The sequence below is a fragment of the Crocodylus siamensis genome, chromosome 3 (genome assembly GCF_052110815.1).
Source record: "Crocodylus siamensis isolate JL-2025a chromosome 3, ASM5211081v1, whole genome shotgun sequence".
Lineage (NCBI taxonomy): Eukaryota > Metazoa > Chordata > Crocodylia > Crocodylidae > Crocodylus > Crocodylus siamensis.
In genome coordinates, this window is record NC_143397.1 from 164936009 (window position 1) to 164962534 (window position 26526).

A 26526-nucleotide genomic window follows, 5' to 3' on the forward strand; every position below is an offset into this window, starting at 1 on the left:
ACCTTTTTTGTGGCATGGTCCAATGCAAAGTGCTATAAGCTATTTGCAACCAGGGAATACAGAGGTACCAGATTTAGTGTGTGGCTGCTGGTGGTTTAAAATCAAGTTGTATTCTTTCTACCAGCAGTGCTTTAATTAGCCTTGCACAATATAAACACATGATCCAGGCTGGAAAAAGGAACATCATTTCCACAAAAACCTGCCATTCTGATTTAAATAGTTTAGAATAAATATACTTCACTATCAGCAGGTGGCTCTGTGTGAAAACTGGTGTTACTTTTAATAACTCAGAATTGGAACAATTCTGAACAAGCTTCCTAGCTTGTAAACCAATTGGGAGAGAAAGACTACATACAGTGTGTTTCTTTATCCCCTTCAATCTTCTGCCTGAGAAAAATTGTAGGACTGGGGACTGTGTCGGCAGGAATAATCTAGTTATTTTAACTTGTGCCAGGCTAGAGCTGGTAGAAATTCCAGTGGATTTTAAACTTAAACACTATTCATTTTATTTCTCCTAAGGTTTGTATTCATGGATCCTTCCTCTTTATATAAAGGATATTTCTTATGGAATGAATCACTGAGTGCCTGCAGTGTTTAGTGAGAACAATAGGAGTAGCTGGAGCATAGGGCCTGATCTAATGCCTCTGAAGTTAATAGGACACTCTCCATTGACTTCAGTAGGAACAAGATTAGATCCTCAGCGCCTCACAGTATCAGGCCCAGTGTCACTACAACTGGTGTGCTTCTCTGGCAGTGCTGCAGCTTATATGGGTATTTGATGCTAATCCAACTGCAATCAGAAGTCCATGAATATATTACAAAATACCATTGTTTGAAATTGTTTACCTAAATATCAAACCGAGTTCACCATCTAGTGCAGTGTTCTTTTCAGCCATTAAATACAAAGGCCTACTAAGGAATCCCTTGACTGTTTATATGTGGTGGTGACAGCCTATTTTAAGTAGGTGATTTTATCTTTTGTTGAAACATGAGCATTTATGGGTTCATGGGAGAAGTGAGGGCCATGTCATATGTTACACTTAGTACTTGTTAACTGCCCTTAAACTGCAAGCCTCTGAGCATTGCAGCAGTAAAACATGCTAATTGTGATTGTATGATAGCAAGTTATGACTTTGTGAGAGGAATATCTCCAGGTCATATTAAGTAACGTGTTCAACTTTCATCAGACTGCTCCACAGAGACAGTATGATTTCCAGACTAGAGTGGTACAGAGACTGTGACCAACAGTCAGCTGATTGCTGGTCTCAGTCTCAGCACAACACCCAAGCGAGTTCAAGAGTGCCAGTGGCAGAAACTGGATTTGTTCCACAGTTCCAGCACTTGCCCCTAGCGGCAGAGACCTGGCTGCCCTGAGCATGCCAGGGGCAGGTGCTCTGGGGCTGGGCATGCATGGGGAGGGTTGGGAGGGGGAAGCATGGCCTCCGGACATGGGAGTTGCACATCCTTATGGGTAGACATGTGAGCTTTGGCGCTTGGTGCCAGGGTCAGTGTTAGCAGGGAGGGAGAGGCACAGCTGGCCTCTCCAGAGTAGGCTAAGATTGTAGTAGATTGCCCTGTCCAGAGAAGGCTGAGATTGTAGCAAGCATTATTATGCAGCCGCTCAGAACAAGTTCTAACTTTTAATACAGCATGGTAATCTGACTACAGTTGAAATAAAACATGGACTAAGTGTCCCATGCAACAAGGCTCTGACCTTAAGACAGGTTTTGAGAAAGGTCGAGTGGAGGTGCTTGGCTTATTAGGATGAGAAGGGAACTCTGAGTGTAAGGGGCAGCATGGAGTGCTGTTAAGATTCTGAAAAGCACTAGTATGTTATGGCCTCTGACCATTTCCTTATTTCTACAATACAGGTAGATCTGTCCATGTACACCAGTGAACAAAGCTGGGGCAGTTCAGCACAGTTATTCAGCAAGAAATTATGCAGCTTCTGAAAGTTAGCATGAAGACACTCCATTCGAGTTGTATCTTTTGCCATAATTGGGGACCTAATGAAATCAGAGCCCCTGCCCCCAATTTCACAGATAGAATATGGGTCTGGGCAGCCATTGCACAGGCAGAGCACAGCAGGCCCTGCCATGCCTCTGATTGGCCAAGGGGCTCCAGTAGCCCCTCCCCTCACTGATGATTGACCGTGAGGGCTACTTGTCATGCAGCCCCTCACTGCCAATTGGTGGAGAGGTGCAAGGTCACATAATAGGCAGCCCTTACAAGCAATCAGTGGCGAGGGGTGGGGGCAGCAGCTATCTTGCTGGCAGTCCTCTGAGTGGGCAGAGCTCTCCTGCCCCCCTTCTCAGTCCTGGTGGGCTGGTGCAGTGCGCTGAGGACGGTTGGCTCCTGGGGAGCCACCATTTCATTTTCAGTAATTTTTTTTTGTCTGGCAGATTCCACAGGCATTGCCAGACTTCACAAAATCTGTGCAATTGTGATTTCAGTAGGTCCCTAGCCATAATGTTCAGGTAAGTAGTGAATTCACTTTACCTAATCACTGTCCTTCTGGTTTTTGTTTTAAGAAAAATTCTAACTGTAGTCAAGTTATTGACTCACAGGATATGGAGCTCTCTCAGTGAAACTCAATATGAACAAAGGTGCAAATTAGATTATTGGATGCTGCTATTAACATTTCATTCCAGTATGTCCTTTTATGGCAAAACACACGGCATGATTGACATAGACCATTTTCAAACTGAATTTTTTAGGTTTTGGACTGCTGTACTGACACTGCTGAATTAAATTCAACATGTTCTTAGATTGCTTTTTTAAATGTTTAAGGCACTGTGGGCTCATCTGTATGCTCATTAATGTATGGTAGTTACTGTGCATTTAGTTTTGTACTTGCTTAAGGCACTGGCACACAGTTTTTTTAGTGATGCTTACTGTGCAATAGCCTAATACTACTGTGCAGAAGTGTATTAGCATGGTTTTTGCCCAGCATGTTACTGCACAGTGTTATTAAGCTACTGCACATTAAGCATCTCATGTAGATGCACTCAGTGAAGAATCTAGTTTAGCTCCACATCAGGCTCTCACTCCTAGCCTGCTTACTGACCAGAAAATCATGTTTGCAGCTGGAGCATCTGAATAATAAAAGACAGAGCTTTGCCATTCGATAATTTAGATTCTGACTTGAGTTCCAAGTTTTCTGAAAAACTTGCAACACTTAAGTTAAAAACTACATTTGTAACATGACAATTTCTGAATTGTTAAACAAAAAAGGCTTTGAAAGAGTAACCTTGGTCAAATTCAATCATGGCACAAATGGGTGGAGTTCCAATGAAACCAAAAGACCTTGCATCTGAAAGGGATTAGTTTGGCCTCTTGTTTTTGGTTCCTAATAGTGTTTTTTACTATACAGAACATTTCTCTTCCACATTTTTCTGGTTATTCAGTTGCTTTTTTGTGACCTATGCATGATCCTCATGAACAATGCATGCCCCAAAGGCTGGCAGGGAATGTGGCAGCAGGGGCATGGTGGCGCCAAGTGGGGAACTTCCAAAGGTGACTGTGGTGGTGTCAGTGGCAGGGGAGGGGTGGTGGTGAGTACTGACACTGCTGGCAGAGTTTTCTTCAGGGGGAGCACTGCCAATCTCAGGGGGTGCATGTATACCTGTGTGCATCCCCTAAGTGTCACCAATGGTGATCCTTACCCATTTAATATAGGATTTTCTTATGTTTCTTTAGGCCTTGATTCATCACTCACACCAGGGTAAGGAAGCAGGAATGTGCTGATATAAATGAATGGACTTGAAACTCTTCCCAGGTTAGGTTATGTTCTGAAGGGATTGGGCAGATGACAAACGATAGGGTTACAGTGCATTTTTTTTCAACTCTATCCCACCATAACTGGAAGCTAAACAAGAACAGTTTACCACTTTTTTCAGTTCATTCAGGTGTACATCATTTTGGTTTAGTTTTACTTCTTATGAGGGCCTTGCCACATGGTAATTTTGGGCAGCTCCTGGACCTCTTAACACCTGGACTGTCCACACATTAACACCTGAAACTAGTTTTCAACACTTGTTGGGTAACTTTGAGCCACCTAACTCGAGGGCAGGATTATTTCTAATCTGTGTTACCTAACTCATGTTACATTAAGGTGTAGCCACTCTAAACTACACTTTAGTGTAAACACCCCCTGCCCCTTTCCCTCCTGGCCCAGATTGAGTCTATTCCCACCCCCGCCACCCTTACAGATCCCTACTCACGGGTACCCCACCCCTTGCTTATTTGTGACTGTTTGCGCTGTCTGTCCTAGTGGGGGAACAGGGAAGGGTTAACCTGCCTGCCCAGCAGCTGCCACCACTGCTGCTGTCTGGGCTGGGCTCAGTCTGGAGGAGAGCAGCAGCCCAGCAGTGGCAATCGCAGTGGAGGTGTCACGAGTGAGGCCTGCGAGCAGCCGTGAGCTCACTAGTGCCCCCTGCCGTGTCAATTAAGGTGATCCAGCACCCTCTTCTCACCTGCCACGTCTTTGATCTTATGAGTTCAGTAAGGGAGGCTGCCTGCTTCCACCTTGACACCATGCTGGTATTACCTCCGTTCCAAGTGGGGTGCTCCAACACCCCCAGCCTTATGGGCAATGCATGCCTCCTACCTCCCCTTTAGGATGCCCCAAGCCTCGCAGCTGTTCCTGGATGTTGCTCCGTCCTTGCCCTCCGGTGCCCTCTCTGGTGCCCCTAGGGCTCATACTTCCCTGGTGCCCCTCTCTGGCACTCCGGGGCCTTTGCCGGCACCTCCCGCCCCCTCCGGGGCCTTTGCCGGCCTCACGGGCTGGGGTCCAAAACCCCTCACACCATGCCTCTCCAGCGCGAACAGCTGTGCCCCACTGGGCACCAGGAACCCCCAAGCTACTGGGGAGCCCCCATGAGGGGGGCTCCTCACACCCCTACAGCCTCACCTGGTCCTCCAGTATAACAATAACAAAACCATGAGCCAAGCAGCTGCAACATAAACAGGAAGCCTACCGGCTCATAACACAATCATAAACCCAGCTCTGCTCTATGCTGGCTCTGTCTTACCTCCATCAGAATTCTCTTTACCCCTGCATCATTGCAGCCAATCAGAGCAGTCAGGCTGTAACCATCAATCCAGACTGCTCAGCTCACCCACAGAGCTCATACAGCTGCCAGAGGGAAACTGCTACTCTGGCTCTGGCCTGGGCTGTTTATAAAGGCCCAGCCTTGCCCCCTTCTGGTCACCTGACCTGTCTGGTTGCTGTGGCAACCAGCACCTGAGCTGCCCCTGGTGATTGGCAGCTCCTTAACCCTATATTAGTCACAGGACACCTCCTTGATCCTGTGACAGGAGGCGTTGGGGGGGCAGGGGAGTGTTGAGCAGGAAGTTTGAGCCTTCCCTGCCTGTTCCCCTGGGACAGATGGCATGGGCAACCACAAGTAAACGGTGCCATCATGCAGGATTTGGCTTCCTGGACCCTGACCCACACTTCCTGGCAAGGGACTTCCTGGGGCACAATGGACAGGAGGTACATAGTCCCACTAGGGGGAATGTTGTACTGGACCTGGTATTGGCAATGGGGGATGACATGGCAGGGGACCTACAGATCAGTGGTCACCTGTGGGACAGTGACCACCAAATAATAGAATTCACCATAAGGCGTAGAGTGGGAAAGGTAACTAATAGGGTAGAAGTGCTAGACTTTAGGAAGGGTGACTTCAGCGAGCTCAGGTCAATGACGCACTGCAGCGTAAGAGATTTGATGAGATGGGAGCCCAGGAAAGGTGGCTGTGCCTTAAGGACGCGATCCTTTGCGCACAGAAGATGATCCCCATGTGGAGAAAAAGGGGCCAAGAGGCTTCCTTGGCTGACCAGAGAAATCCAGAGCAGCCTAAGGGCAAAGGGTGGGGCAGATAAGCAGTGGAAACAGGGAGAAATTACTAAAGAAGAGTATGCCTCCTCAGCTCACAGTTGTAAGGAGGCAGTTAGCAAGGCCAAAGCTACCATGGAGCTGAGGATGGCATCACAAGTTAAGGATAACAAAAAATTGTTTTTCAGATATATAGGGAGTAAAACCAAGGCCCAGGGTGGTATAGGACCACTACTGAATGGGCAAAAGCAATTGGTGACAGACGGGGGGGACTCCCCAATGAGTTCTTTGCCTCAGTGTTCCTAAACGAGGGGCAACAGAAGTCTCACAATGGGATGGTAGAGAGACAACAGCAGGGCACCAGACCACCATGTGTTGACCTGAGATGTTGCAGAGTCACTTGGAAGGACTGGATGCGTTTAAGTCAGCAGGCCCGGATGCCTGTGTGGATCTGTGCTCCTTGCTCTGTTCTGTTGTCTGCAGAATGTGTTTCTGTAGTAGTCATCCCTATTATGATAGTGCCCTGTGCTTGTGTGTACTAACTGCTGTTGGTGAATACCAAAATTGTCTTGTAAAAGTGGTAGAAATGGGTCTGGGGGTCAGTACAGTCAGGGTCTTGGAACATACCCTATTTGTTACATTGTAAAGTAGATTCCCTTTATGTGAATTCAAGTTGTGCACTATTTTCCAGGAATGCATGTACAGCATAAAGCGAGGGAAATCTGTATTCAGGAACACAGAATTCCAGATATGGCACTATACATTGAACATATTCATAACTATAAATATTTTAAATATCATATACATATGAGCAAGAGCAAGATTACATTCACATTTTTTCCTTCCACTCCAATGAGAGAATGCAATAATATGACTCCAAAATATATCAGAGATGTTTCTGACTCTTATTCTCTTCTGCCCTTTCCATCAACATTCATTCAGGCACTATCAGGGGGAAAACACCAACACAGGTTTTAATATCCTGGGTAGGGAACAGCTTTTCCTTTCTATTTAAATACTATCTCTGCTTCATAAACTGGCCTCCAAATAATCTAAAGAGGCTGAAGCATGTTTTAAAACAATCCAAAGTGTGTGAAATGGACTGTAATCTTTCTCATCTTCATTTTGTTAAATATAAAAGCTACTTATTTTACAAGTGCTGGAAAATTAATTAAAACCTTGATATTATTTAAGCAAAAATAGCTAAACGTTTAAAGATTTGACTCACATACAGTATTAGGTTAGAGCTTACGTTGGAAAGTTGACAAGGAAAATTTATAGAAAACAAAAGTTTAGATAGCAAGCATGAGAAGATGGAAAGGAAGGACAAAATCTAGGACAGGATTTATCTGTTAGGAACTTAACAGATAATTAACTGTTTTCAGTAAAAAATGTGGGAATACCCCTGGCCAGTCTCACTAAAACTATGACCATCTGATCCTTCCTCTGACATCAGTGGGAGTTTGAGGCACTCATCAATTGCACTCACCAAAGAAACAGGTGAATCTCAAACTGGATTTGTGGATGTTCCCCTCCCTTTAGTTAATCCCCACCTCCACAAAGCATCTGTTTCACCAAAGCACTTGCATGTGTCATTGAAATCAACTGGACAGGTTCTCTGGTTTATTTAGTAAGGTCACCCTACACTGCAAGTGCTGGGGAGTTCAAATAAACTGGCCAGAGGCTCTCTATGCATGGAAGCTATGCTGAGGGAAAGCTTGCCGGGGGTGCAGAGATGTCTACACCAGCTGTCCATCTACCAGAAAAGGAAAAAAGCAGCTTATCTGGGGAGAGTGCAGAGATGGGAGGGGGCATGAGGAAGCCCAGCTCTGCTACACTTGATCCTCTGCTAGTGTAAGTTACATTACATGGCTTATGTGAATGACGGAAGTTCGAGTAGGTGCCTGGAGATTCAGACCTCTCCTTAAATCTCTCATTACCCTGGATCTGACCTGTGCTTGGATGGAATGAAAACTAATCCAATGAAACCATTTTTATTCATTACTTGTATTATTGTAGTACGTATATACCTAGTCATGAACTGAACAATACTGTATTAGGCACTCTACAAACACCAAATAAAATACAGTTCCTGTTCCAAAGAGCTTACAATCTAAATGTAAAATAAAAAACAGTAGATAGAAGCAGACCAGGGAGTACAAGGAAATAATATGGTCATGAAGCTAGGCAATACATCAGTGTGTTTAAATGTTCTGCTGAATCAGGGACCTAAATTTTTGGCTACAGTTCAGTCAGTGTGTGCATCTACATGAGACTCTTAATATGCAGAAGACTAGTTCTACAGTGCATTAGTGCGGCTGGCAAAACAGTACTAATGCATAGTAGACTCAGTCTAATTTGCATTAATGTTACAAAAAAGCGTTCATCTGTGCTAACAAGCAGTTGTGCTGATTAGTTATGGTGCACTAAGCTTAGTAATAACAGGTACTAAACTTCATGTGTTGTAATTATGGCAAATTAATGAATGTGTAGACATACCCAGTATTTTGCATTTCTCATTTAAAAATACAATATATAAGTTATAGTGAAAAACCCCCCAAACATTTTTCACAGTAGAAAAAAACATGCAAGGCTACAACTGTATTCATTAGTTGTGTATGCAAAGTAGGTAATTATGCATAGACATTTATCTACACATGCAATTTAGGAACATAAACTTTGGCTCACTTGGGTTTGTGGCCTTATGGGGTTTGTGGATTTATTTTGTATTATTGCAGAAAGGTTTTTAACTTGAATCTGAGCCACACAAGGGCTAGAAGTAAATCCCCATATTTAAATCTCAAATATTTTTCTGGATGCTACAATATAAGTAATCTGGTAGTGCCATTTTATCACTGAGATTACGTGTTTTAAAAGAATAATCCAAATAAAAACCTTGGTAAAATGAACAAAACTATTGAACATAAAACCAGAGTTGCACAGATTTCCTATGCTTTTAGGAGATTTATTAAATTAACTTTACATGATTTCTAGCCATTCAGAAAAGGTGGCTATAATTGTATATGTGAAATGTCCTCGCTGTATTTACAATTATGTTTTTGCAAGCATAGCATAGGCACCTATTTTTAATAATTGGCCTTTATGAATGAAACTGTAGTTCCTACTCCAGCAAAACATGAGGTCAACACTTCCACTGAGGTCAACACTTCCTTGACACAGAACTCTGTCAGGGTACCATACTATTATGTATAGTACTTACTACTGTGAATAGCCCCACTGGCTTCAGTTCTTCTGGTAGTAAGCACTTTGCCTAGAAATCACAATTACTTAGTCTTTGCAGGACTGAGATCTTACTAAAGGTTAAATAAGGACTGTCAGATTTGGGCCTAAATGGTTGACATGAATCATAAACTGGAACTGGTTGAACAATGTGAAAAAAATAAGTGATGAAATGTTTTCCATGTTTTCACCAGATTTTATTACTAACCATTTTGGTTAATAAACACAGTAGAAGTAAAAGATACTCTTCCCTGAGAAGAGTATCTAAAAATCAGACTTTTTATTTTTTTCCACTATATAAAATCACTGTAAATTTCTGAGAGAGAGAGAGAGAGAGAGAGAGAGAGAGAGAGAGAGAGAGTGCACACAAACACCACCCTGCCAAAATGGATATATAATTGTAACATAGTTAGAAAAGAGTAATGTCACTTTATATTGCGTTAAGTACTGCTGAACAAGGCTATTGTAGGCACATATTTTTACTACTTGTTTCATACTACAGTTCTAAAGCTCATTTACCTGAGATCTGTGTTTTGTAAAAATAAACTTTTATTTTTAACTCCGTATGTTACAAAAGACTTGCTTCCAACCCTACGAATGTGAAACTGTGACTTAATTCTGAAACAGATGTTACATGTGATCATATAAAAAAGTTACTGCCGAAATACATGCATATTAAAAAGGGATTGTTAACCTTAGAGGTTTTAAACATCTTTTTTTTCCCCACACCTCCTCATTGCAACACATTTAAAAAAAAATATTTTGACCCAGAAAATCTGTGCAGAAAGCCTGCTCTAACAATCATAGGTGCCGACTCCATGGGTGCTCTGGGCTCAAGCACTCAGCAAACAAAACTAGCAGGTGCTCAGCACCCATGAGCCATGGCCGAGACATTAAAAAAATAAACAAAACATGCTTTACCAGAAGCAGCACCACTTTACTTCAACCCGGCTCTGCAGCACCTGTAAAGACTGGGTGCTTCAGTGGTGCTTTTTGGCGCTTTTAGCTAAAGCCGATTCCATTATTAGATAAAAGTGCCAAAAAAGCCCCATTAAAGTGCCTGATCTTTACAGGTGCCACAGAGCCAAGTTGAAGAAATGTGTGCTGAGTTTACATTAAAGCATGTTTTTTGGGGGAGTGTGTCTGTAAGCACCCACTGGAAAAAAAGTTAGTGCCTAAGCCAGGGGTGGGCATTTATTTTGAGTGGAGGGATTCTCGCTGAGTTTTGGCAACCCATCGAAGGCCACATGACAGGCAGCCAGGGACACATAAATATTAATTTTCTAAATATTTTAGGTGCCCTGTGGGCTGGATAGAATGGGCTGGCAGGCTGCATCCGCATTTTGCCCACCCGTGGCCTAAGCTCACAACCATAGTCCCTCTAAGTTGTCCATCCTGGAAAAAAATTACATAGTTCAGAAAACCAGATTTCACTTTACTGTTCAGAGTATTTCATTTTGTTCAGTTCTCATCATCCCGTCTGTAGTCAATAGTCTGTATTTCCTGAGCTACGAACATGGCCATCTCTTTAGTACCTGCAGCAATCACTCGACATGACATGAGATCCAGAGGTCCCCCTGAAAATAAAATGGTAAAGAAGAATAGCATTTAGATACAAAGGCAATATATGCTTTACTGCCTTCTGTTGTAGTTAGATAAATTAAAAAAAAAAAACATACAGTTTTACCCAAAGTTATGTTTAGGGAAATCCAATTAAGATCTTACAAGCAAAATATTGCATTTTGGGAATCCTAGACCCAGCTGCAAAGCATGCAACATACACAAGGTGCATTTGGATTCATCTGGTATGTGACAAAAAATACAATATATTTCTCTGTGCTTTTTTAAAGACCAAATGTCCAACTGGAAAAACTATAGAAAGTAAAAAATAAAATAAGCAATAGTACAACCAGTTTTGGGTGTAAAACATATCCTTCACCTGACAACTTTTTTTTTTTTTTTTTTTTTTTTTTTTAAAGTATTGTATCTTTCCAGACTCTTCCCCTGAATAGTGGAAGCTTAGAACACAGGTCTGTGGCTCAGCTCTTAAGGTTAACACATTACAGTTTCCTAACCAAAAAACCCCCAAACCTTCATTTTTTCAGTTAATCTGAGTGAGTATTTGTAGGTAGTTGTACCTCAGCAACTTCATACTGTTTTCTCATCCTCTGTCCCAATACAGTAATATTCCACTAAAACCTCTCAGGTCTGGCCCACTTTCACCTAGACATAGGCTACCAGTCACATCACAATTATGCACTTCTGATTTAGGGATTTCCCAGGGGAGAGGTGCTATATAAACAATCATCCCTCTGTCTTTGAGAAACAATTTTGCAGTAAACAAGATACCATATTTTCTTGCATTACAAAACACCCCCAAATAAGTTACACACCTTGTTTTTGAAAGGCAGAATGAAGAAAAAAATCAAAGTAATGGCTGTATAGAGCAAGGACAGAGCCTAATGATCAGGCGGCTTACCTTCCCTTTCCTGCTTAACTAAAAGCTGAAACCCTAGCTTCTCCTGAAGACTGGTCTCCATGGGTGGATCTATGATTTTGAAAAGAACTAACGAGTCTCCAGTGCTGTAAAATAGGAGAAGACTAGGAACAGCTAGTAAAATTGCTGAAACTGGTTGATTAGTGGAATATCAAGACCATTACAAAGGAGAGACGGTCAACACCTGTGGAGTGAAGAACAATGAGCTGTGGGAACAGACTTCCACAGCTGCCTAGATAGTAATGCCACTGCTGCTGCCTAGTGGAGCAGGATGCAAATCAGCATGCTTCTATCCAGGACAGAAACCACCCCCCAGCATTCCTGCTTAAGACATGCATTCTAATTTTGGGTGGCTAATTTTTGGAGAAAAGGTATGTGTTGCATGTGAATAAATACAGCATACTAAAATTCCTAAACAGACTCAAGCAAAGTGAGAGGCCTCTTGGGAATACAGAATTATCAACAAGAGAGAGGGAGACAGACAGACAGTTCTGAGAACGTAAAGGACTTTTGGCAGAATTCTATTTCACTTAGTGGATGGTCAAAGTACAACTTGTGACCAACTCTTGAGTTACCTAACTGAAGTGCAGAAGTGACTCTATTAGCCCCTCAGTTGCATGTAAGAATGAGAAGACATCTGTAAGGGTGATCCTACCCCTGGCTAGAGGGTCTCACCTCTCCCATTCAGAGTCAAACCAATCACTACATTTGGGATCAGGAAGGACTTTTACCCCACGATCAGACTGGTACAGACTGTGGGTGTTTTTGCCTTCCTCTGTAGTGGTGGGGGGCATTGCCATCTTCCTTGGATCTCTTAAGCATATTTTGGCAACTCTTGCAGAAGCAGGACATTGGTCACTCTTGTTCCCCTGATTTACGTGGTAGGCTAAGGTGCTACAGAATTGACTGTATAGTTTTACTAATGTTAGGAAATGGATTTATATAGGATGGTTTGGATAGGAATGATCCTTTCTGGTGGGGTGGGGGGAGAGAGGTGGACAAGATGACCTCTGAAAGTCCAGCCCTACTTTGCTATAATTCTATGATTCTATAATAGAGGTACTTACGGTAGAATTCTATTTCCCTTTGTGCATCTAAATGGCAATTTTCTACCCATGGGCCCAGCTGTTTTTGGCCCTGGCTTTACTCGGTGAATGTATAAGCTTCTGCAAACAGAATGACCATGCTCAGTAAAACGATGCACTGCTCTGGCATGTATGCAACTACATACATGCATACTTGAGCATGAGTCCTGGAAAAAGGAGGGAGGAGGAAGACAGTCCTCCCATGTGTTAGGATATTTACAAAGCTGTCCTTTTGCAAAGGGGCCAACATTTACCTCTCCTCTCCTCTGCCACAGATTCAACAAATCACACCTGGCAGAACTGTGCCAGACCATAAATCCCTCCACACAGCCAGATCATCTCCACTCAACCCAGCACCTCCTTGTGCAACGAATTACATTACAGATAAGAGCAGTCATCCAGGATACTGTTGTGAGCCACTCAAAAGCTAAGAACAGAGCCAGACACTATGCTCTCTTTCTAATAATTCAATCTGTGTATACAAGGAGTAATTGTAGAAGACTGACACAACCAGGGATACCCTGGTTTTTGTGACTCTTTCTCCTGCTCTTCCTAGATGACACCATTGGCTTACAGGGTGTCAACACCTCTTTTTCAGATGAGCCTCCTGCCCAGTCTCAAACATGCAATAGTTCAACCAGTATCAAATCTCACTCAGTTCTAAAACTTTTCAAGCTACTACTCAGTGACTTGGCTTCCTTTTCTAAGCAAGCCAATTGAGAAGCTGGCAACAAGACTACCCTACTCCAATTGTTAACTTTTGGAATCTTGGCTCTGTGTCAGCGAGGTTTTAGGCCAGCAGCTGGTAATGAGAGACCATTTGTTGCTCTGGCAAATAACCTTCTCCTGTCCATGTCTATTGTGCTGGCTCTCTCCAAGTCACTTTATATAACAGATAAATATACTTTTCTTGCCTCCAAAAAGCTGTAGGAGGGAGTGCAAACACACAGAAATGGTTCAGATCCCCAGATGAAACCCAGAAGATCTTTACAGGGAATCTAAAAACCTGATGCAGGGAGAGGATTCAGTTCCTTTCCCATCTTTTTCAGCATTTAGAAGAATGTGTTGGGAATGCCAGTGAGACAAAACAAACTGGCCTGGCAAAGGAAGGACTGGAGTGGTAGTATAACTGTGATGCTCCAAGAAATACATGAGAACATAGGCAACTGGTGACTGTTGATAGTGGGAAGACAATGTAAAGGCTCTGGTGGTATGCAGCGGGGTTCAGGGCAAATACTCTAGTATTCCTGGATCAGCCTGGTGCCACTGGGACCATGCACCAGGCTATCACTTCCCTGTATTGGCCCTGCATCACTGGGGCTGTATGCCAGATTCTAGCATTCCTGGATTGACTCTTAGCCACCGGAGCCATGTGCCAGGCTCTGGCATGCCCAGATTGGCCCTGTGTGACTGGGGCCAAGCCCAGTCTTTAGCATGCCTGGATTGACTCTGAGCCCTTGGGGCCATATTCCAGGCAAAATTGGTCTTGCATCACTGGGGCCATGTGCCAGGCTTGGCCCCACACCACTGGGGACATACACCAGACTCTGGGTGCCTGGACCAGCCCCATGCTATCAGGGCCATGCACCAAGCTCTGGCATGCTCAGATTGCCCCTGTGCCATTAGGGGGCCTCCTGATGTATAGGGCTGGTTTGGGCTTGCTTGAGCTTGGCCCCTGGCTTTGATGGTGCAGGTACAGTCCCCAAACCCTGGCCCTCCAACCCTCTCTGTCCCATAGACTTAACTACAGAAGCAGCTCCTGAGATCTGCCTGAAGTGCAATGGAAGGTGTAGCTGCTGGAGCTGCTCCCACCACGCTGCCTGTATTGCTGGCTGTGTGTACACATGTGTGCATGTGCATGGCACCCCATGCCCTGCAGCCTTGGACTTTTTTTCCCCCTTTACCTCCCTTTCTATAAATTTCAATGTTCATTAATGTTTATTGATAACAATCGATGAACATTAAATCTGGGGAGGCAAGTGCCCTCCCAGGGCTCCCCTGATGCATTGCCAATGCATGAGAAGCAAGTTTTTTGGGGGGGATATCTTTTATTGAACCAACTGTATTTGTAGGTGGACTAACCACACTGTTGGACCAATAAAAGATATAACAAAAAACCCATGCCTTTGCCAAAGGAATACACACAGTGCCCAACTCCATGTTTCCTTTAGTTTGAGTATAAAAAGCACTATCAGCTTTCTAGATGTCTGTGTGAAATTAACACCTAAATGAAAAGTAGCTGACAAAAGCTGAACTTGGGAAAAATCCAGATGATGCTGGTAGAAAGATGGAGAACTACGTTTCTCTGTAACATTTCCAAGTATGAGGACTATCTCCTCTTATGCTATGGTATATTGGTGCTTGTTCTTGGAGCCCTTCAGTCCTACTTTCAGTGAAAATGCAAAACTCATTTATTCATGCGTTCTCTCTCAGCTGCCTCACAGAGATACACACGCAGCCTCTTCCCTTCCTGCCCCCTTACATACCAGAGAGGGAGAGAAAAAGATCTTTTCTATTTTTAAATAGAAGGTATCCAGATATGATTTGAAGGAGGAACATGATTTGAATGAGGACTGATAGCTGAATCAAAGCTGAAAAAGTAACAAAGAAGTAAACAGCCCAAATTAGAAAGCAAAACGTCTTACTGTTTACTGCCCCATCTCCCAGAGACTAGAAAAAAAATGGCTGAAAAAAATGGAGTGCAACTATTATTTAGATTGCCGTATTGACCTCTGTGGGCCAGATACTTTCCAAACACAAACATCCAGCCTCTGCCTCAAAAAAGCATATATTACTCACCTGAAGTATCTATCACAGTACCACCTGCCTCTCTAATAATGACTGTAGCTGCCGCCAAGTCCCAGCAGTGTAAGCCAAATTGATAATATGCATCTGCAGCTCCAGATGCTAGATGGCAAAGAGCCAAAGTAGCACTTCCAATGACACGTACCCTGGAAGCAGCAATAAGAGGTACAATGTAACTTAAAGGGGAAAACTCCTGTGATTCCAACAAATGTATTTATCAACAGAGTAGTGTGTCATACTTGATTGAAATAGGGTAACATTTTGTTTGGAATTTAGGACATCTGTGAATGTTTTTTACTCTTGATTATAATGATATACAAAAGTCTGTTTAAAAAAAAAAACAACTTACCCATGTGCTTGGGCTTTGAGTAACCTTTCCATGTTACTGAGGAACAATTTCAAAGTTTCAGGGTCACGTTTTGGACCAATTTCTGTTAAAATCAAGGCCTTCGAGATATCTGCAATGTAGACAGTTGTTTCTATTAATTCACTTGCCTTTCAAAGTTGGAGTTGGCAATTTCTTCAAATGAAACATTAAATGGCTTTTCACGGCAAAACCATGTGTCATGCACACAAAAATTGTTCTGTTTCCCCTTTTTTCATATTTTTTCATGGGATAAGAAACAGCTTTGTTTAAAGCACTGTATCAACACTAAATTGTTCGTACAATGATGTTATCTAAAATAAACTGGTTATAGGAGAGCAGAAGCAATAAAAACAAAAATGTATTGTTTACATGTTTCTTTTGTTCCCGTCCATTTTTTCTTTTTTTTTTAACTGTTAGCCTTTGGAGACCTCCCAAGCTTTAGCAGTCAGCTAAAACTAATTCAGCAACATTGTATTTATTAATTCCCCCGCAAATTAATTTCATGCAAAAGTAAAATGGTTCCTGAACAGAGAACTTTGATCTCCTGGATAAACCCATCCATTTTAACAAATGATGTAGTACCAGCTATATAAAAGACAAGATCAATTAAAAATATATATCAAAACTCAGTTTTTGGAAATACATCTGATATAGTAAAGACTATTAAAATTATATAAACCTGGAAGTATTAACAATTTTACAAGGAAAAAAGGTTCAATAGTTAGGATTCTTACCCAGAATTATTTCAGTTTATACGTGGTTTGATCAAAAAGTTCTAAGACTTGATGTTCGGGGTATTGTTCATCAGGAATTTGTAGCAAGTAGTCAAACAAACAATCAGGCCTTTTATAAAGAGGTTTTGATTTGATTGAGGGATAAAGTTAGAAGATACTGCCAAGAGCTGTGTGAAAATGGTTGATGGCTTCTGCACCATGACAACGCTCCTTCACACACTGCTATCTCCATTCAAGAATTTTTGGCTGAAAAAAACATTCCTGTGATACCACACCCTCCGTATTCACCTGACCTTGCCCTATGTGATTTTTTTCTGTTCCCAAAAATCAAAATGAAGCTGAAAGGAAGGAGATTTGATGACATTCCAGTCATCCACAAGAATGTGAAAGCGGAACTTAAAAAACTCACAGTTGAAGACTTCCAGCATTGCTTCTGAAAGTGGCAGAAACATTGGGACAAGTGCATATCATCTGGGGGAGATTACTTTGAAGGGGACAGCTCATAAAAACGTTGTTTGTATACTATTCTTTAAAATAAAGGCTAAGTCTTAAAACTTTTTGATCACCCCTCATATATGGAGTCATTTCTGATTTCCTGTAGCATTAGAGCATTATATGACATCAAAACCCCATTGAAGTCAATGGATAGAACCACAATGACTTTGAACAGCATAAGATCAGGCTGTAAGTGAGATCAGAATCAGGTCTACTTTCTGTGAACTATTTTAGGAAGCATATTCTGAATTCCTTCCAAACAATTTAAGTGGGGGCATCTGGTCAAATCCTGAGTGCTGCGGAGCAGTTGTAGTGTTGACTGAACTCAACAGGAGTTGCATATACACAAAAAGTCAGGATTAATCCCTGTGAACCAGCCTGTGCACAAATGTCAAATGCTGCCTTTTACATGACTTAAATTACAGGATAGACATTCATTTCTGCAGGGGGTGTTTGCTCTGTTATTATGCGTAATGGCATATGTTGAAAAGGATGTGCAGTAGTACTGAGGACATTTTCACAGACAAATTAATGTGGCTTGAGACATCACGTAATTAAACAGATATGTTAGATACAGGCCACCAATCACTGTGGCATTGTTTAAGAGCAGTATGGATTCAAGCACTTGGGTTAGTAATTGATGAGTAATATATATGTAATTAGGAAAAAAAGTCAAAGGATACTACAAACTTAACTACTGGAACAGACTTGCTGATTTAAAAACACTACATTAAAATATAGAAGCACAGTTTACAAATTTGGGGGACACTGTAGGACATGTAATGTTCAGCCGTAACTGGACATTTCTAGAGGATGAAAGTAGCCATTAAATCTTCCTCACAGCACATTCAGTTTACAATTATGAAATATTTAATGCATGCCTTACTATAGAAATCCACCATGCACCAACACTTGGGCCATGACAAGAATTATGGAGCTATGAAAATGATTAAACATGTTCCTGATTAATAAACAGGTATTTCCCAATTTTTAATCAAAGTTATGTCCTGTTAAAAATTAGATGAAAAAACAACAACCCCAACCCTGCCCAAGTGTCCTAGGCACAGAAAGAAGTTCCACCAAAAGAAGAATACATTTGGTCAAAAGATGACTCCAGATGGCTGCAGCAATTGAAAGACACTGCACCCTGAGCTGGGAGATAAGCTCCGCTGCTTTGGGGAAGAGAAACAGAGTCTGGACTGAAAACAATTGATGGTGACCAGGCTAAATTTAGGAGGGAATTGTTGATGATGGAAGAAGGTAGAAGGGAAACAAATAAACATACAAAAAATCATCATTTAATATATCAACAAACTTAAGGACAGGCCTGATCCTCATCTGTGGCAAAACTGAATGCCTGAAGGAATCCAACATCAATATGGTGATCTTCTATTAAGATCCTTTAAATCTACTGTGGCTGTGAGACCTTCCAAGCCACAGTTCCAGTTTCTTGTTCGGACACAGCTCTACAAAATACCGTGTACAAAATTAATTAAAACATGGGTGCAGGGCTGTTTGAAAGCTGCAAAATCTAGAAGCAATGAGAACGATCTTGATGCCATTGTCCTTACAAGACAAGAATCAGTGTAAATGGGCATCACTAAAACCTCAAGAAGAAAAAACAAAACACAGCTCAATATTCACTGCTGCAAATCTCCAGCAAAAAGGACTGCATCTCAAAAGAGGAAAACATTTTGAGAACATATGGCCTGTCTAAGGGTTCTGGGCTCCTAAATTAGCAAGAAGTCCAAAGGGAATGGGATCAAACTCGTGTAAGCCATCTACAGATATGCTGTAGCTGGAGACCAGGAGAAGTGACAGCAGAATTAGGCGTATGTTATGGGGGGCAGAGCGAGAGGATTTGCCCAGATAGCCTCTACCAACAGGGTTCCTATGGAACCTGGTGAGTCTGATTTTTCACTTCCCTAGCAGAGCATACTTGTGGGTGGGGAGTATGAGAAGAGCTCTGGTAGGACCACAGGTACCTGTTCTCTGGGATTAAAGGTCTTTTCTCAGACACAGCTGCTTCTATGAGGGATGAGTGAACAATTTGCAACCTCCTTCTCCAGATGAAGAGAACCAGTCCCACTAAAGACTAGTCTAAGACACAAGGTATGGGTCTGGATCTAAACTTCCTCAAATTTTAGGGAAGATCTGGTCCAGGGTTTGGTTTGATTCCATGTCCCTAATATGTACACTAGGCCACTGACACACATTACATTGAGGATGCAATTAACCTGTAAATTGGGCCTTAAATAGTGACCTGGCACATGGTTCAAGACAAGTTATGGCATGATAACACAGTAAACAAGCCACAAAGATAGTCTACATATAATGTGTAACAACTTTGTGGCTTGTTTGTATTGTGCCTTAAGATGAATGTGTGTCAGGTTGGGGCTGGCCCATGAAGATCCCCAAGGATATCAGAAAACCACATGTGCAGCTCAGCTGCACACGGTTTTTAAAGGTCCCAGCATGGTGGGACCCTGGAACTGGGATGCCGCAGTTTGATCAAATGGGTTCTCTGTGCTGGGACTTGTAAAAACTATGTGTAGCCCAACTGAGGTTTTGATAATCACCTAATTGTAGGCACCCAGCTTTCAACTTGCTGCTTTGGTGGAACCCAGGATCATGGCAGCAGCACTGGCAAGTGAGATGCTACTGGGATGTAGTCCTTGATCCCAAAATTGCTTGTCCTGCTATATAAATGTGGCATGGCAGGAGGCATGATTGTTGCGATCAAGGCTCAGATCCCATCATACCTTTAAATGAACATCTGTCAGTGGCTTTAGATTGTGAATTTTATATTGTTTGATGCCTACTAAAACAATTTTCTCACATCTTGTGCACAGTGATGCAGATTTGTGGGTGTGTCTACACAAGACATTTACTGTGGGAGTTGCCTAATTAGCTTGGCAGTAAAATGCACTATCTACCCATGTGGTGTTATTAGGATAGAGTAAACTAATTAACTCTGTCATAGGATAGTACTGGTAAATGCAAATACTATCCTACAATGGAGTTATTTACTCCACCACAACTCACATGTAGATGCTGACTTGGCTAGCTGGGGCACGGGTGCTTCAGTGTGGGGCTCCCTGCTGGCTAGCCCTACACTGAGCATCCTTGGGCCCCAACCAGCCCCTCTGCACCACATGGAGCTGGGCAGGAGCAAATCCAGGCTGGCAGGCTGACTCTCAGGGGGGCCCCCTGCCAGCTGGTGCTGTTCCACCCTGGCTCAATGTGCTGTGGTCATGGGCATATACAAGCAGTGCAAACTGTGCCAGAGTTTATTCAGGAGCATTAATTTCACATCTAGATGCATCCAGTGTCATCTACTTGCTTTCATCTACAAATTAATGCCACATTCTCCTTTTGCATTTGTACTTGTTTTCTTGATGCGCATTTGATCAGCCTTGTGTCATAATCAGGAAAAAACAATCAATCATACTTTCAGGTTTCCCAGTGTGAACTAAGTGTTGCTGATGAAATACATTTCACATACATATAGCAGTGACTTGTTAAAATTTTTAAAGCATGTATCCATTAATTCCATTTACTATTGGTATATTTGTTTATAAACAAGATAGGGCACATTAAGTCATCTGGAAATAAGTGAATGACAGATGTCATAATACTCTGGGTCTGATTCACCATATCCCATTTTATTTCATAACCCATGAAGTTTGCCATTATACAGCTAGAATAACTTACTGGAATCTGGTCCTAGTTCTTTACCTAAAAATAAAGCAGTTATATATAGATTGAAACTGGTAAGTTCACATAGGAACCAAAAAAATAATTCAGATCATTTGATTCACATGAAGTTGTACTTTTCAAGCAGAAATTTGGGAAAATCATGGTATTTCCAGGGAAACACACACACACAAGTATAATGCAGGAGAAAATCTTTAAGTCAGGATAATGATATCCATTTAGCATTAGCATCAACTCAAAAAAAAAAAATCGACATATTTCTTTTAGAGTTCTAACAAAATCTAGACCAACCTGTCTCTTTTGATACCTGAAGCCTTTTTTCATTACAAAATGCCCCTTGACCTCTTCTACCAGTGTATAATCGTTCTTCAGTGCAGTGGTAAATTACACCAAATTCAAGCTTTAAGATTTTGAAAAGGAAAGAAATGAATGCAACTCAGATTACTCATTACAAGGATAAACAACTACTAATGGCAGAAAGATTAGTATTCTTTTAGTTAGCACATATAATAAATATGAGTAATTTTACTGTTATGCTGAAATTTCAGAAACATCATAAAATTAAGTTTAGAAAAAGAAAAGCTAATTTCACTGTTCACTATTTTAAAAGGCTTTTCTGCAGCTTATTTGTATGTACACTACCATAATAAAATAAAAAATTGTTTTAAAATCTAATTTAAGGTTTTATTACAACTACATAAGTCCTTCAGGCCCAGGTTCTGAATACTTTACTCTTATTGGTGAGCAATTACACAGTGTAGTGCCATTGAGTTTTGTAGTACCTGTCTGTACTGCTAAACTCCAGTATACAAAAATCAGGTTGTGGGCCCCCAAACTTATTGCCTTACAAATCGTGAATTATTTAGGAAAGAATACAGTCCAGTTTATTTGCCTTGTAACATCTGAATCCTTAGCATGTACTGAAGTCATATTTTCAAAATTTTCCCTGAAAATTTACTACTACTTTTTTTTTTTTTTTTTTTTTTTTTTTAACAGAGCTGGCATTCTCATGCAATCACTTGACTCCAGGAGCGGAAGCTTAAAAACAATACCAGGTATGGTGTGACTCACAAAAAAAAACAATGATAATGGGCAACACTGTGTACTTACCTACTTGCCAGTGGGAGTAATGAATTCATAATTTGACTCTTAATAATCTACCCCTGAGGTACTTAATAATATTTTGCATTTCTTTACTAACCTATATCAAAATATTTTAAAGCACTTTATACAGCTTACTGATTAAATTGTACCACTACTGTTTGGTAAGTATATTTATCTACATTTCATTTATGGGGGAAAGATACAGAAATTGCCCAAGGTTACACAAGAAGATAGTAGCAGAACTACAAATAGATATCGAACCTCTTAGATTCCCAGTCAGTACATGCAACAACAATCCTGTACTACTTGAGTAATCATCATTTACCCAATATTTCTCAAAGACAGTCCTTGCTCTTCATCCTGAAGACCTATTTGAACTAAGCAGGTGTAAGGCTCTGCCTAAGGATACTAAGTTTCTTCCCTAAACATATCCACAGGAATCTCTCTTCAGCAATATATAAGGCTTTAGTTCCCTTGTGTTAGTTTTGGTTCCTTTATTCTGTTATTTCCTTTTCTTTGCCCACATCCTTTTTTGGATGGGATGGAAAAGCTATTAGCCTTTATTTCTGTTTTAGCTTCATATTTTAGTTTACAAAATCCCATAGACAGCTTCTAAAACATGAAGAGATGCCACAGAAAAAATATTTTTAAAATGTATTTCATAATTATACGTGGTATTGAAAGGTTCTGGGGAAGGTGTATTTTTATAATGTGATTGAAGTGTATCTCTGAAGTTTCTAGATTTTTTCAAGTTGCTGGGTGCATCTGCAAGTGTACTTTAATGCACATTAGCCTATTTTAATATGCATTAAGGTGTCACAAAAAAACCCTTGTTCTTTAGCTAATGTGCATTAAAATAGGCTAATGTACCTTTTTCTAGTACCTCACAATGGAGGTACAAGACTTAATACACATTACCTAAAGTGCATTAATGAACATGCAGATGTGCTTGGTGAGTAGGTACTCAGCACCTGTTGACATCAGTGGGCATATCTACATGTGTATTAATGCACCTTTTCTAATGTGCATTAAATTTAGTATTTCTGGGCATTTTTACACATGCTCCCGGAGTGGTGGGGGGGACCTTTAACTAGAGCAGCTCCAAAAGATGCTCTAATCAAAGTGCCTGGAGTGTCTTGCGTATCAGTGTTTACACACTTCAAAATGGTGGTGGGGGTGCTTTATCTAAAGCTTGTTGAAGTGTAGGGATGCTGATATACAAGACACAGAGACTAGAGCACAGTAATTGCCATGCTCCAGCAGACTTGATTAATCAATTAACTGAGTCTGCTCTCCTGCATTATAATTAGAGTGCATTGGAACAGCCTCTGGGCTTGTGTACAGGCACCGTCCAATGTGAGGTACTAAATTAATGTGCATTAGGCTGTGCTAATGCACAGTAGCACATTTGCACACATTTTTAGTGATGCTTAATGAGCAGCAGACTATTTTACTGCACATTAGTATAATGTCATGGTTTTTTATGTGATAGTAAAATAGCCTACTATGCATTAAAGCTCAGGTGTAGACATTCCCACTGGGAGTTGCTAACACTTAGCACATACGAAGATTAGGCCATTGCTGAGTTTGTCTGATGCTGCAGTCCTTGCACATGCAAAATTTCTATTAACTTCAATGGGAGCAACATGCTTTTAGAACTGTGGAAGAAGGGCCAAAGTGGTATTCTCATAAGTATAATGTGAATGCTTTAACAACACCAACTTTTCTTTTGTAAATCAAGCAGTAAGATTACAGTAGCTGGGCAAAGCCCTCTTTTGTGGACTGCTAGAACTAGGAAACTTAAAAAGAAGAGCATTCATGAAAGTCATCTTCTTTGTTTTTCTATGTTCAGGCTATCAGGAAGATGTATCCTGAAATAATATCAAGTTACTATACCTCAAAAACCACACAAAGGCAGATTAAATGCACCTGACTGATAACTTTACACATAGCACAGTAAGTAATTCCATAGTCTTCTACAGAGCAACAACTGGGTAAAAGTCCCAGAGACAGGTAGCAGATTTGAAGCATAAGGACAGGATCACATAAGAACAAGACAACACTATGAGATAAGTACTGAAGTAAAAACGAAGTGGGACATACCAGCAATCTTATGAACTGGTATTTTTGTAAGTAATCCCTTTTTAGTCATATACATTGTCTCAATATGGGACAGCTTGCATGAGTAAAGCTCTCAAGAATAGGGATGTTACACTGGTGTGGTATAACCAAAGTCCAATAACATGGGAAGAGCTTGGGAATTAAGTTTTGGGTTTTTTTTAGTTCCCACATAGCTCTGAGGTTTGAAGCTAGATCTCAGGTTACCAACTTACAGAACATATTTTATACCTCTTGGTTAACAGCAAATCCAATGCTAACTGCCACTGTTGGAAACCTGTGAAAAATAAGAAATAAAGTACTATTCATGAGTAATCTCTCTAAACATGCAATCTGTAACTCCCATCCATGGCTGAAACCCACAGTGAGCACTAATTTTACTCAGGCTTAAGCTTAAAATTCAATAGCATAGTCACCCTCCTGGCCTTACACTTTGTCACTTTTTAAAATATATATATAAATCAACACTTAAAGAGTTAAAAAAATAAACCTGTTAATACGTAAGTAAGGTTAGTATGCTAAATATAATGAACATTTTAGTGATACTTTTCCTTTAGTGTCATTGATTGATATAGTTTTAAATTACTAACATTACTGTAACAAATGACACAGTACTTACTCAAATATAAGATGGCCCTGAATATAAGATGACCCCCACCAATAATTAGATTCTATATACAGACAATTAATAAATTTGTTATAATTTCCTAGATACAGAATCTAAGTATGAGAGGGTTATCCTGAATCCCCGCCCCTCCCTCCACAGCTACATCAGGAATAGCAGTGGCTAGAGAGGGAGGGCCAGGTGGTTCCTTTGCCCTCTGTCCCATCCACTTCTTTCGCCTGTAGTCTTCCTGCCACTCCTGCACCCCTGCTCCCCATTGCCTCTGCCCCTCCCCACAGTCTCTGCCTCTTTCCCCAAACACCCCTCAGTCTCTGCTCTTCCCTTTTCTTCTCCCCAGTCTCTGACTCTTCCCCTCCCACCCTCCCTTGCTGTCAATGCTGCTTGGGCTGCTCACCACATGGAAGCTCAGCTCTTGCCTGACCATGTAGCAGTGCTGGTGCTATTGATTGTCCAGGCAGGGGAAGAAGTATCCATGTGCTCCGTGCCAGGAGAGATTCCAGCCCCAGCCAGCGCAGAATTGCACCTGACAGTAAGCATAAGCAGCCGGGGGAGGCAGAAGCTGTAAGCAGGGTGGGGGGGATGACAGGAGGCTGCTGCTGTGGGTTTGACTCTGGCCCTGACCCAGGATCAGGGGCAGTCAGAGCCACAGCAGCCTCTGTGTGCAAATATATGAGGGACTTTCCCCCTATGCTGATTGGGGGAAAACCTTGTCTTATCTACAAGTAAATATGGTACTTTTATATACTACATGCACATTTCATCTAGTGATCTCTGAATTTTACAGGCCTCAATTAAGGAAGTAGACAGGGTAGAGATGCACTTTAGAGACTAACTAAATCACAGATGCATTGGCTTTTGTGAGCAAATGCATGAGGGGCTATTTGAATGGAGCTCTTGCTCCTGAAAGTTTGTGCATCTCTCATTCAGTTAGTCTATAACTGAAGTCAGGCAGATGCCCCTGCCATCTGCCTGACTTCAAACATGGGTAACTGCCTCTCAATAAATGTGGTTAAGGAGAGATACTTTGCTGCTGACATCAACAATAAGTTAAACCTGTTATATCACTCTTTCTTGCCAAAGCAGTAACTGTGTATTTAACTTGCTTCTTCTGACTGAAATATTAATCATCACTCAATTTCACTAAAGAATTCATAAAATAACATTTTCTTAACACTTGAAGAAAAAATGTAGATTAGCTTCAGAAAATATTACTGGAAGGAGAAATTTTGCCAAAGTAGATGAAACACCAGTCCCCAAAAAGTGGGCCAAATCAGCCATGGAATACGTACGTATATTTCCCCTGAAAGAAAGCATTTGCACCAGCACTAATTCTGTCTCATCATTATTTCAAGACAAAATATAGTGAATGATTTTTAGAGGTAGTGGAGCTGTCAAGCTGTGGTAGACAATATTCTGCTTTAAAAAATTGTATTTTTAGTTAAAGTTGTAGTTTTGTGGTCCCAATAACTATTATGTATTTTTTTAAATCTTATTTTAAAAAGTTTAAAAGTTAGATCTATGGTATGCAGCATATAGTAATATTGTATTTGTATTCAATGTTTTCAGATATTTTGCATATGTGTTAGTTACCTGTTTCAGTGCAAATTGAAAATACATTCCCATGGGAAAAACTTCCACTATTATTAGTAAATGACATAGAAAACAACTCCACATATAGTTATGTTAAATGCATATCACCATATAGCTTTGTTCCTCCTATACAGTTCAAGTCTCTACATGTTAATGTGTAACACAGGAAATCTTGAATCAGAGCTACCTCTGTAAGATTAACTAAAGAAACAGGAGGATTTTTAGCTTACAGTTCAGGAACAATTATACAGCTTTTCATAGTCTCTCTGACATATTGCACAGGATATAAAAAGATAGTGGGATAGATCCT

General features: G+C 41.2%; 1 protein-coding gene across 1 annotated transcript in view; it reads right to left on the minus strand.

The window, feature by feature from the left end:
• Positions 1-6548: 6548 nt before the first annotated feature.
• Positions 6549-26526, minus strand: part of IMPA2 (inositol monophosphatase 2) — a 34089-nt gene continuing 14111 nt past the window's right edge. Inside the window, exons 4-8 of the mRNA XM_090039651.1 lie at positions 24233-24278; positions 21071-21179; positions 15816-15924; positions 15461-15612; positions 6549-10656 (exon numbers count right to left, since the gene is read on the minus strand). Coding sequence (XP_089895777.1) covers positions 10541-10656; positions 15461-15612; positions 15816-15924; positions 21071-21179; positions 24233-24278 — 532 coding nt within the window. The 3' untranslated portion in view covers positions 6549-10540. The remainder of the gene's footprint in view (positions 10657-15460; positions 15613-15815; positions 15925-21070; positions 21180-24232; positions 24279-26526) is intronic.